The sequence below is a fragment of the Cervus elaphus genome, chromosome X, assembly GCF_910594005.1.
Source record: "Cervus elaphus chromosome X, mCerEla1.1, whole genome shotgun sequence".
Taxonomy (NCBI): Eukaryota; Metazoa; Chordata; class Mammalia; order Artiodactyla; family Cervidae; genus Cervus; species Cervus elaphus.
Window position 1 is genome coordinate 33745350 of NC_057848.1, and position 14022 is coordinate 33759371.

At 40.5% G+C, this 14022-nt stretch overlaps 1 protein-coding gene across 8 annotated transcripts in view; it reads right to left on the reverse strand.

The window, feature by feature from the left end:
- Window positions 1-14022, reverse strand: part of CHRDL1 (chordin like 1) — a 127757-nt gene that overhangs the window by 46219 nt on the left and 67516 nt on the right. For 3 of the 8 annotated variants that reach the window (XM_043896706.1, XM_043896703.1, XM_043896698.1), the window contains exons 5-6: window positions 3681-3826; window positions 2582-2678 (exon numbers count right to left, since the gene is read on the reverse strand). In XM_043896706.1, the coding sequence (XP_043752641.1) occupies window positions 2582-2678; window positions 3681-3826 (243 nt within the window). The remainder of the gene's footprint in view (window positions 1-2581; window positions 2679-3680; window positions 3827-14022) is intronic. The other 5 variants (XM_043896704.1, XM_043896700.1, XM_043896705.1 and 2 more) reach the window with 3 other exon arrangements.

Here is a 14022-nt window from a genome sequence, read left to right on the forward strand (position 1 = left end):
TGTATGGGGATGCAAAGAGTCTGACCTGACTGAGTGACTTTCACTTTCAACATATGGGAGTCAACCACCCATTTGCTACCAGCAAATCCTATCATATTTTCTCTCTATTTCAGTGGCTGTCAACCTTGGCTGCACATTGGAATCACCTCCTTCACCCCTCTTTCCCCTTACCAAGGTATGGTATTCCAATATGCACCTACAGCCAAGAACCAGTGTTCTAAATATACAGTCATCCCTTGGTATCTTCAGGGCATTGGTTCCAAAGGACCCTTGCAGATACCAAAATGCAAGGATGCTCAAGTCCCTTATATAAAGTGGCATAGTATTTGCATATAGCCTACACACACACTCCCATACACTTTAAATCATCTCTAGATTATTTTTAATACCTAAGTATTAGAAGTTGGGACTACAATGTAAATGCCATGTAAATGGTTGGCAGCACACGGCAAATTCAAGTTTTGCTTTTTGGAACTTTCTGGATTTATTTTTTTCTCCAATATGTTCAGACCATGGTTAGTTAAATCTGAGGATTCAGCACTTGCTTAATTTCAAATTTGTTCAGTATTCATTATTGAGTCCTTACTTTATGGAAGACAGTGTCCTAGGTCCTTTTCCTGCATTATCTCATTTAAACTTAACAACAGTTTGGAGGTTGGTGCTAACATAATCCTCACTGTAAAGACTGCTAGAAAGGTGAGTACATACATGGCTCATGATCACCCAGCTTGAAAGTAGCAGGACTGGGATTAGAATCAAGGCAGCCTGGCTCCAGAAGACCCTAGTCTGAACCACTACTCTATACTGTGTCCCCCGCCCTGAATCTTGGCCTGTCATACCAAAGAGACTGCTACATCCATCCTCTTGGTCTCTCTACTTGTCTTCTTTCCTTCCTCCAATCTAGTCTGGACACAAGAACCAGTGAGATCTTTTAAGACATCAACTGGATCACATCATGTCTCCTGCACAACTTTCCAGTGGCTTCCCAATGCACTTCAAAATGGAAATCCAAACTTGTTACCATGACCTTGAAGGTCCTGCATCATCTGACTCCTGTTCACCTCTCCAGTCTCACCAAATGTCAGTTATGATCACAATCACTATATTCCTACCACACTGGTCCCAAGCTTGTTAAATGCTCTAAGCTCTTCCTTGCCTGGTCCTTTGAACTTTCTTTTCTTTCTGCTTGGTATGCTCTTCCCCCAGGACCTTTGCATGGATGACTCCTTTTCATCTTTCAAGTCTGAGTTTAAATGTCATCTCAGAGAAGCCTTTTCAACAACTCAACTAAATGCCTTCACCTCTTATTTTCTATCTCAATCCCTTGTTTATTTACTTTACAGTACATACATTGTTTATATTTAGATATTTGCTTGTTTGTTTATTGTATTCTCTGGTAAAATGTGGGTTCCACAAGGGCAAAGAACATACCCTGGCTGCTACATATGCCACATATGGTTATATAGGTTGTGTCCTGCATAAGGGTGCCTCAGCTAAGGAGGTATATTCACAAGGATTTTCTGGCAAATGGCAAGTCAAGTATCTTAAGTAAGGTGATCCTTTTTATAATTCACATGAAGATGCCATACAGTCTAGCAGCGCCCTGTATGTCTACTATGTTTACCATTATGTATCCAGCTTCTAACACAGTGCCGAGCATACAGTAGATGTTCAATGAGCATGTTAACTGGATGGAAGGGAAGAAGACAAAATTAGGGAAAGTGGGAAAAGGGGGGATATAAAGGACTGCTGATAGACTTGGTGATCTGAGAAGAGGCAATAAAGGAGAAGTTAAAGGTAATGCTGTTTGATCTTGGAAACCTAAAGAATAAAAAGAGTACCATCATCAAAGAAATGAAACTCAAAGAAGAAAAAACCAACTTTGAGAAGATGACAATTCCATTTTGAATATAATTTCAGAAGATGATGCACTCCATTTTGCTGTTATTGAGTCTGTCAGCATTTTACTGTGGGATTTTAAAAATACCCCTACCTTTGCCCAGCATAATCTTCAAAATGGTCACATTAGTGCTTTGGGGGGCCAAGTCTTCCTGTTAAGGCTGTGTATGATCAAGGGTGAAACAGATCACCAGCCCAGGTTGGATGCATGAGACAAGTACTCAGGGCTGGTGCACTGGGAAGACCCAGAGGGATGGGATGGGGAGGGAGGCGGGAGGGGGGATCGGGATGGGGAACACATGTAAATCCATGGCTGATTCATATCAGTGTATGGCAAAAACCACTACAATATTGTAAAGTAATTAGCCTCCAACTAATAAAAATAAATGGAAAAAAAAAAGGCTGTGTATGGAAAAGCCCTATGTTTTACAATACAATAATGGAGGGGCCAAGCTAGATGAATCTCACCCCTCTCCCCTTGCTGTGCCACAGTGCAGTTTCTTTCAGGTAGTGACCCTTAAAAGCAATGCTTTTTTTTCCTTTTGTGATTGAAAGCACCCTTAATATTTAAGGCTAGCATAGAAAATTCCCTTTTGCTAGAACACTGGACAGGTATTTCCCTCTTCTAAATCCTGCTACTCAGCATAGTAGCACCTGGGGTCTTGGGATATAGGATACCTACCTCTGCACACCCGGCAGCAGGAATCTGGAACAGAGACTGGGAAAGCACAGGTTAACTTGGGGCAAGTCTTGAGACCACAGTACACATTGCCCTCCTGCTGGGGAGAAACAGAATTAAGGTCAGAAGGAGCTGAAGTACATGTAAAGGCTTTAGCTCAGTACCTGGGATGAGTAGGGGTTCAAACATAATACATCCCTTCCCCCTGCTCTTCATCAGTCAGTCCCAGGCACTTCCTAAATTTTATGATGCGCTTATTTTTTTCCCATTTATTATTTCTCCATGCCAGAGACTAGGTCACAGAAGAGATGGCAATCCTCATCAGGCACCCTGGTCTAAGATAGAACAAAGTATCAGATTCTATCTATTACATTCTCTGGGCCACACAATTAGATGGTGATGTAATCAGTATACCTTATTCATGAAGTATACAATTCTTTGGACAAGTAATGTCACCAGAATCATTATGATCAAGCATTTTTCAAGAGATTTTTCTTTGCAGGGCAAAGAACTATCTCGTTAACAGAATATTTCAGAGATGGGAACCAAGAGACACCCCATTTTCCTGTGAATTGGACTGATACTGCTAGATGGTGCCAGTGGCTTTTCCACCCATAGCATTTCCAAGGCATCAAATAACTGAGTTCTTCAGATGAAGGCTCTTGTGGTATAATGACTGTGAACAGAAGTACAGATCAAGATCATCAGCTCATCTTTGTCCTAAAGATTTAAGACAAGGATATGGCTGGGTCCAACCTTTTCAACAGAGATGATCAGGGTTGATGAAGATCAGGGAGGCTTACAACTTAGATGCAATTCACCATCTTTCAATCAAGTACCCTACAATGTAGGCTCAAACTAAAGGTATGTGTATGGAAGAGCTCTTATGTGGGTGAACGTGAACGTGTATGTGAAGTCGCTCCTCCGTCCATGGGATTCTCCAAGCAAGAATACTGGAGTGGGTTGCCATTTCCTTCTCCAGAGGATCTTCCCGACCCAGGGATCGAACCAGGGTCTCCCGCATTGCAGGCAGATGCTTTAACTTCTGAGCCACCAGGAAAATCCTAATGTGGGTAGAGGATATTAAAATACAGGGTCTTACCGAGCAGCTGCACTGGGTGCACTGGTTGGGTTGCCGGTTCTGAAAGAGCCCTTCAGCCATGAACAGCTCACCATGTTGGTAAGTGGTCCCATTGTATTCACACGACTTGCTGGTCACTTTATTGTTCGCTGGGGGTAAGGAGTCTTCTGGGACAGGGTGGAAAAAAACCACACCAAGTATTGGCATCATTGCAAAGAATTTCACAAATCCCCAGACAAACAGCAGGTGGGGCTGTACCACATAGAAGGAGTTAAAAATAGTCCCTGATTCAGGGGCTGATGACTTCGATAATATTAAAGCAGCCAGACAGGAATAACAACTAACATGACCAACCATCCAAGCCTTCACTTGTTGGGCATCTATTGAGCACCTACTATGTACCAGGCACTGTGATAGGCACTAGGCAGAGATTAGTGAAGAAAGACAAGGCTGCTGCCATGATGCAGCTACCAGTCTTAGACGAAGAAGGTATTAACTTGTCTCAAGGAAGGGAGTCTTTTCAGGTGAGGAACCACCTATTATAACTACCCTGGTAACTTTACCGTCCCCCATGTTTTATTACACTTGGCATATGCTTGTTCCAGCCTCTGGAGTCTGCTTGTTTTCAATCCCTCCACCAAGATGGCCCCCTTCCTCCTCCTCTTTTCTATCTACTGAAGTCCTATCTGATTTTGAAGGACCAGCACAAGTTCCCTTTTCTTGAACAAGTGCCCAGATTAAACTAATCATCAGTGTACAGATTAACAATAGATACAAGCAGAACTTGAAAAGTACTTGCTGTGGCATAGTGGGGGAAGAGAAATAAGGAGAAATGTGTGTTTCATGACGAGGAAGCTTAGAGAGTTAGACCATTCTGGGACCCTCCTACACTGTTGGTGGGAATGTAAATTGGTACACCCACTATGGAGAACAGTATGGAGGTTCCTTAAAAACTAAAATTAGAGTTGTCACATGATCCAGCAATCCCACTCCTGGGCATATATCCAGAGAAAACTATAATTCAAAAAGAACATTGTACTCCAATATTCATAGCAGCACTATTTACAATAGCCAAGACATGCAGGTAACATAAGTGTCCATCAACATAAATAAGATAAATAAGATGTGGTACTGAGCAAGCCAAAAAATAAAAGACACATTTTTCATTTTTACTAAGAACTTCATTGAACAAAGTATTCACTAACCTAAAGAACTTTTTGGCCAACACAATATGCAATGGAATACTACTCATCCATAATAAAAGAATGAAATATTGCCATCTGCAGCAACATGTGTGGGCCTAGAGATTATACTAAGTGAAGTAAGTCAGGAAGAGAAAAGCAAATACTGTATGCTATCACTTATATGTGAAATCTAAAAATAATAATATAAATGAATTTATATATAAAACAGAAACAGACTCACAGACATAGAAAATGAACTTACAGCTACCAAAGAGAAAAGGGAGAGGCAGAAAGGGATAAATTAGGAGTATGGGATTAATACATACCAACTAATATGCATAAAGTAAATAAGCAACAAAGATTTACTATATAATACAAGGAACTGTGTTCAATGTCTTATAATAATCTATAGTGGAAAATAACCTGAAAAATATATGTATAACTGAATCAATTTTCTGTATACCTGAAAAAAACACAATACGGTAAATTATAATTCAATAAAAATGTTTTTTAAAGAGACCATCCTTTCTTTCCCATGACTCAAAACTATAATGAAAATGAGTCCATTTTATGGGGGAGGTAAATGATACCTCAATATAACTTTAAAAAAAAATAAAATTGTTCTCAGAATGTAGTTAAAAATTACAAAGACTATTAATAATATCATCACCATAAAATAAGAGTTAACATTTATTGAGCCCCAAATAATATGCTAGGCTTTATACCATTGGTTATTACTAAGGACATTCTGATGTAGATATTAAAGTATGCCCATTTTGCTGATGAGGAAACTAAGGCTTAAGAAATGAATTGACTCCCAGGGTCACACAACTTGTTAATGGTAGCACCAGGATCTGACTGATTCAAGAGTCTTACCTCCTAGGGTGCCAAATCACTTCAAACCTGTCACAAGGAAAGGGCCATTTAATTTATTAATTTATTTATTTTCATTTATTTTTATTAGTTGGAGGCTAATTACTTCACAACATTGCAGTGGGTTTTGTCATACATTGACATGAATCAGCCATGGAGTTACATGTATTCCCCATCCCGATCCCCCCTCCCACCTCCCTCTCCACCCGATTCCTCTGGGTCTTCCCAGTGCACCAGGCCCGAGCACTTGTCTCATGCATCCCACCTGGGCTGGGGATCTGTTTCACTTTAAATAATATACATGCTGTGGGCCATTTAATTTAAAACTCAAACCACAGAACATGAAAGCTGTGTTGTCTCTGTAGAATGTATGGCCTCAGATACCCAGAAAACATCACACTTTCTTTGGCTTCAGCGATTAGAGTAACTAACTCAATTCTATACTTTGCTACATAAGTTGATCTAACTTCAATTTCTGAGTAAATCTCACCTTTGTTGTTAAGTACTTCCTAAAGATCCCTTACAGGATACAAAGAAAGTTCCTTCATTTTGTTTTAAAAGAAAAAGTTTTAAATCTGAGCGAGAGTTTAACCTTTTGGCCTGGGCTGACTCCTTGTTCCTGCCCAAAGTACACATACAACCAGATAGCTGCAGCTGGCATACATGAGTGAAACCCAATGGAGAGAGTACAGGAGCAGGGCATTTGCCCCCTGGGCCCTAATAATACCAAATCTCTGTATTTTGTGGTGAAGGAAAACTAGGGTGACCTATAAAATAATATTCGCCATGACTTACAGAAGCTGGCGAGTATTTGGAATACTGAAAGAAAAAAAAAGTTTGGGATTTTTTTGGCTCAAAAGAATGTGGGCTGAGTTTTGAACTGTGTCTTCCACCACGGGATCAATGAGAAAGCAACTGTAGGGTGAGGTTTTCCAGCGAGCCTTGACCTTGAGAGTCTTTCTTGTAACAGTCTTCAGAGAAATCCCGCATGGAGTCTATTAATCTACTCAACAGGAGATGGGGAGAAAGCAAAAATGAGGAAGACAAAAGAGAATCAAAGAAAAAGAAACCAATTGTGGTGATGCTTAATGCTAGTTTTACACAATAAATTTATCTTAACATCTTCTCATTTATTATGATTTCATTCTTCTAATATCCCTAACAGAATGGGGGAGTGAGAGTTATGAAAATGACGCTACTGATACCTCAAAAGATTTGGTCCATGTCACACTGCTATTAAACAGAAGAGTCAACAAGGAAATATAGTTTTCTTGCCTTGAATTTGTGCTCTTTTCACACCATGTGTATTAAAACTGGGGAGCAGAAAGGAAATGAAATCAGTCCCTGGAAGAGATATCTGCACTTTCATGTTTATTGAAGCATTATTCATAATAGCCAAGATAGGGAGACAGCCTAAGTGGTGTCCATCCTATATCCCATATCCTTGGATGAACAGGTAAAGAAATTGTAGTGCATATATATGTCTGTGTGTGCTAAGTCACTTCAGTCATGTCAACTCTGTGCAACCCTATGCACTGTAGCTCACCACGCTCTTCTGTCCATGGGATTCTCCAGGCAAGAATACTGGAGTGCGTTGCCATTTCCTATATACATATATTTATTTCCTATATATATATATACATTTATATGTACATTATACATTTATATGTACATTACATATACATTATACATTTATATATATATATATACACACACACACACCCTGTATATACACACACACATATATACATTTCTTATATATATATATATATATGTATACACATTTCCTATACATGTATATAGATATACATACACAAACAATGGAATATTATTCAGCCTTAAAAAGGAGATCCTGCCATTTACAACAACATGGTTGAACCTGGAGGACATCCTACTAAGTAAGCCAGTTACAGAAAGAAAAAAATGACATGATTTCACTTATATGTGAAATCTTAGAAATAAATAGAAGCAGAGATTAGAATGGTGGTTACCAGGGGCAGGGAGGTGTGAGAAATGGGGATACTGGTCACAGGATACAAAATTGCAGGTATGTAGGATGAGTAAGTCCAGACATCTAAAGTACAGAATGATGGATATAATTAATAATACTGTATTGTATACTGGAAATTTGCTAAGAAAGTAGATTTCAGAGGCTCTCACCACAAAAGAAATGAGATGATGTTAATTAGCTTAACTGTGCTAACCATTTCAACATGTCTATCAGATCAGCATGCTGTAACCTTAAAATACATTTGATTTTTACTAAAGAAATTTTTTAACATCTAGGGGGTGGCGGGATCACTGAGTCATAATCCCAGCTTGGGCACCCACTTCCCATAACCTTGCACAAGTCACTTTACCTCTTTGGGCCTAAGCTTTTCTATCTAAGAATACGGAATTCAAATCTCTCCTGGCATCTCTGAAGGCCAACACAGCATGCAAGGAACCGCAGAGGCAAGAACAACCACCTTGGACTGTACATTCTACCTTTCTAGATTTTCCAAGGTGGTTGGGCTTCTACCCAGCTATCCTTAGAATGCATTCTGTGTTCCTGGCCAAAAACTGACAGAAAACTAGTCTGAAGCAAGACTGGCTTCAGGGTCCCTCAGGGGCATGCTCCAACAGAAGTGACCAGGCTCCATGGCTTCTAGCCTCCCATTTCCAGTTAAACTGCACACAGCACTCTGGGGAGGAGTGGAAGAAGGATACTGCCAGGTATGCAGACAAGCATTCAGCCATCTGATTACAGTTGTGTTGCAAAAAGAAACTGTTCCTTCTCCCCTGGTGAGGGATGATCTATGTAAGTAGAACTCTGACTTCTGGGGTGCTCTGAAAACATGCCCTTATACTCAATGTTTCTAACCACCTTTTCTTTCACTGATGCCTAAAATGCCATCATTAGAAGTCCATTCTTTTGGATTAAGTGACTGTCTATTGCCATGTGTGCATGCTAAGTCACTTCAGTCACATCCAACTCTTTGCAACCCCAAGGACTGTAGCCAGCGAGGCTCCTCTTTCCATGGGATTCTCCAGTCAAGAACACTGGATTGGGTTGCCATGCCCTCATCCAGAGGATCTTCCTGACCCAGGAATCAAACTTGCATCTCTTATGTCTCCTAAATTGGCAGACAGGTTCTTTACCACTAGTGCCACCTGGAAAGCCCTGTCCATTGGCAATCAGGTATTATAACCCCAAAACTTCTCTGAGAGGATACACATTGTCAATAATATCTTAGTGTGAATAACCTGGTGACAGGTTTTTTTTCCCCCTTCAGAGTGACTGGTAATTTTTACTAAGAAGTCTGTGGTCCTTTCTCATGTCCTCTGGTACACCATTCTCTCCCCTCCTGGCACTGCTCCTTTTCCTATCCTCTTAAACCCAAAGTCTTCATGCTGGTGGCTCTCTTCTCCACTCTCCACATTCTCAAATTTCTACTTCCTTAGCAGGTCAGTTCTTAGCTAGTCAGAAAGGCCTCTTGTGGGTCAGGAGATAAATCAGCTATCAGTGTTTATGAAATAAATGCAAACCTCTCCAGAGCTCCCAGCCATGATCGCTAATCTCCTCGACTCTGAGCCTTCCCCGTTTTTGCCATTGCTATTGTTACTCTGGTCCCTATTTTTTTATGGCTGATCCTGAAGACAGTGTTTCCAGTCTGGTTCTGTCTCATTCTAGTGGTGTAGTTCCAGCACATGCACAGGCCATTTTGGAGGTGGTGGTGGAGCGGGGAATATGGAGATGAAGGTAAAGGGCTTGAAATGTTATGTTCCCTTTAATTCTGTTGAGACATAGGCACACACACACACACACATACACAATGGAATTCTATTCAGCCATAAAAAAGAATGAAATCTTGCCATCCGCAACAACATAAATGGACCTTGAGGACATTACGCTAAATGAAATAAGCCAGACAGAGAAAGACAAATACCATATGATCTCATTTATACATGGAATCTAAAAAATAAACCCCAAGCCTGTAGATACAGAGAACAGATTGGCAGTTGCCAAAGGCAGGGCGTTAGGGGGATGGGTGAAATGGGTAAAGGAGGTTCAAAGGACTTATAAAGTAAAAAAATTATGCGGATGGGATGTACATTATGGTGATTATAGTTAATAAGAGTGTATCACTTTGTCAACAAAGGTCTGTCTAGTCAAGGCTATGGTTTTTCCAGTGGTCATGTATGGATGTGAGAGTTGGACTGTGAAGAAAGCTGAGTGCTGAAAATAGATGTTTTTGAACTGTGATATTGGAGAACACTCTTGAGAGTCCCGTGGACTGCAAGGAGATCCAACTAATCCATCCTAAAAGAGATCAGTCCTGTTTTTGAACTGTGATATTGGAGAACACTCTTGAGAGTTCCGTGGACTGCAAGGAGATCCAACTAATCCATCCTAAAAGAGATCAGTCCTGGGTGTTCATTGGAAGGACTGATGTTGAAGCTGAAACTCCAATACTTTGGCCACCTGATGCAAAGAGTTGACTCATTGGAAAAGACCCTGATGCTGGGAAAGATTGAGGGCAGGAGGAGAAGGGGACGACAGAGGATAAGATGGTTGCATGGCATGACCGACTCAATGGACATGGGTTTGGGTGGACTCCGGGAGTTGGTGATGGACAGGGAGGCCACCCAGTTCATGGGGTGGCAAAGAGTCAGGGATGACTGAGTGACTGAACTGAGCTGAACTGTATATTTTAAGGTTGCTAAGAGAATAAATCTTACAAGTCCTCAACATAAGAAAAAAATTTTATATATAAATTTTTAAATATATAGATGTTAACTAAACTTATTGAGTTGATCATTTTTGAAATATAAACAGATATTGAATCATTATGTTGCACACCTGAAACAAATATGTCACACATCAATTGAAAAAAAAAACTACATTAAATTATCAGATTTGCAAAAATTCAAAAGTTTGATTAATAAACTCTCTTGGTAAGGCTGTGGAGAATTTATACAAATACTATGGAGGCTATTTAGCAATATCATTCAATTTTAAAATATATGTATTTTTCACCCAGCAATCCTACTTTTAAGAATTCACACTACAGACTTTTAGACTCTGTGGGAGAAGGCGAGGGTGGGATGTTCTGAGAGAACAGCATTGAAACAAGTACACTATCAAGGGTGAAACAGATCACCAGCCCAGGTTGGATGCATGAGACAAGTGCTCATGGCTGGTGCACTGGGAAGACCTAGAGGGATGGGATAGAGAGGGAGGTGGGAGGGGGGATCGGGATGGGGAACACATGTAAATCCATGGCTGATTCATGTCAATGTATGGCAAAAACCACTACAATATTGTAAAGTAATTAGCCTCCAACTAATAAAAACATATGGAAAAAAAAATTAGAAAAGTCTCCTCTGGGGAAAAAAAAAAGAATTCACACTACAGATATACTCACACATGTGTGAAAAATCTAAGTTATTCATTGCACCATTGTTTGTGATGGCAAAAGATTGGAAACAACTTCTGTGTCCATCAGTAGACATCTGGTTAAATACATGATGGCTGATTAAGACAATGAAATAGTATGCAGCTGTATAAAAGAATGAGTAAGCTTTCTATGTACTAATACAAAAAATAGATTATTAAATGAAAAAAATTGCAAAGTGAAAAATGATTCAGATAATATACTGTTTTATGTAAAAAGACTATATTTTTGAAAGAGTTTATATTCACATTTTCTTATATTTTCATAAATAAAATTTGGAAGGATACATAGGAAAATACTAAAAGTTATAAGGGGGGCTACGTTTTGAGGGGAATGGTAAGAATTGGATGGATTGTGGGACAGGGGTGAATTAAACATCTTACTGCATACTTTTACACATACCTCTATGCACATAAGGACCTCCCTGGTAGCTCAGCTGGTAAAGAATCCACCTGCATTGCAGGAGATCCTGGTTCAATTCCTAGGTTGGGAAGATCCCCTGGAGAAGGGATAGACTACCCACTCCAATAGTTGGCTTGGGCTTCCCTCGTGGCTCAGATGGTAAAGAATCCACCTGCAATGCAGGAGACTTGGGTTTGGTCCCTGGGTTGGGAAGAACCCCTGGAGGAGGGTATGGCGGCCCACTCCAGTATTCTTGGTTGGAAAATCCCCATGGACAGAGGAGCCTGGTAGGCTACAGTCTATGGGGTCACAAAGAGTCAGACACAACTGAGCAACTAAGCATAGCACAGCTATGAACATAAATACATATGATCATATATACATAAGCATTTATATTCTTAAATGACACAAATATATTTTCCATTGAAAAACTAAATTTGAAGAGTTTATACTTAAAAAAATTCTAATTCAAGGCCAGGGGCTAGACTTGATGACCATCTTGTGTCCTTTCCAATATAGAGAACAAATGTATGGATATCAGGAGGGTAAGAAGGGAGGTGGGATGAATTGGGAGATTGGGATTGACATATATATGCCACAATGTACAAAATAGATAACTGATGAGAACCTGCTGTATAGCACAGGGAACTCTACTCAATGCCCTGTGGTGACCTAAATGGGAAGGAAATTCAAAAAAAGAGGGGATATATGCATACGTAGACTTCTTCCATGGCTCAGTGTTAAAGAATTCGCCTGAAATGCAGGAGACACAGGAGATGCAGGTTCAATTCCTGGGTCGAGAAGATCCCCTGGAGGAGGGCATGGCATTCCACTTCAGTATTCTTGCTATGGACAGAGGAGCCTGGCAGGCTACAGTCCTTCGGGTCAAAAAGAGTCAGACACAACTGAAGCAACTTAGTCTTCATGCACTAAGGCATATGCACACATGTGCTGATTCACTTTGCTGTACAGTACAAACTAGCTGTAAAGCAACTATACTCCAGTAAAAAAATTTTTTTTAAATAAATAAAAGCAAGAGATCATATGGAAAAATTTAAAAAAAAGAAGCAACCATAGAAAATCAACCCTACAGACATGGTCATAGAAACCCAACTCAATTCCCACTACTGCGACAGACCTTAGCTAGGACTCCATGTTCCCAGTGTGACTACAATGAGATGGCAGTCTCCTACAGACACTATTTAGCCCCTTTGGGGGAGAGTGGGGGCTATTACGTTGCTTTCTGAAACAGATAGTTTTAAATAAGGGTGCTGATGGGAAATCTCCTGTGCTCCTCCATGGAGCACCACTGTAGTGGAGGGAAGAACAGCCAGGCCCTCATCCTGATTAGGCTAGGTCAGAGCCTACAGCAGGGATGTGACTCCTCTTTCACAATTAATACATCCCAAACAGTGGGTGTCTATAGCTCCCTTCTAAAAAGGAACTTGCTCACCCTCTGAGGCCATGGGCGTGCAGGTGAGTTTTTCCTTGGGAGGCTCACTGAAATCAAAGGTATTGCTTCAAACAGATCCATCAGCTAAAGCCTACCATTTAAATTTCTTCCTTTCAGCGCTCCAAACATTATCACTTTTTTTGCCCTGGGCTGCTCCAAGTGTCGACTTATCTAGGCCTGTTGTTCTTAGGGAGAGGACTATGATTTTGAGATCTTCCCCAAAGTCTCCTCCTCCATAAAAACTTAGCTGTTCTGTGTCCTATCACATTGAGGCCTTGCTGGGGGTGGGAGAAGGTTAGCACTTATTGACTAATTCATACCACAGTGCCAATGGAAGACAACCTTGGAAAACAGGAAATAGGTTCTTTTTTTTTTTTTTTGGCCCTGTGGCATACGAGATGTTAGTTGTCCCACCAGGGATTGAACCCATACCCCCTGCAGTGGAAGCAGAGAGTCTTAACTGGACTGCCAGGGAAATCCTGAAAATAGGTTATTTTTCTAGATAATTAAATTGTACCTTGGGCCTTTGCTGCTTTATTTATAATGAGGCTATAGAGGACAGGACAAGTAGTGTAAAACATTCCAGAATTTAAGGCTCAATGTGGGGGCAATCACTGAAAACACAGCCTCTGAGAGCTGTCCAGTGTCCAAACTGCTCAAATTCCACCTCCACTACTAGTTACCATTTAATAGCTGAGCAAATCATTTAACATTCTTCAGCCTCAGTTCACCCATATATAAAATGGGGCTGATAATACCCATCTCATAGGTTGTTGTAAAGATGAAATGAGGTGAGACATATAATGTGCTCAGCATAGTACCAGGTGCATACAGGTGCTCATTGAAGGCTGTTACTGTTACATTACTATTATCTGTAATGATAGGGTTTCTGGAAGGCAGAAAGCAGGTTGGTAATGGAAACAATCTGGGGCTGCCTAGTCCTTACAGTGCCTGTTATAGACTGAATGTCTGTGTCCTTCTCACCAAATCCCTATGTTGGAAACCTAATCCCC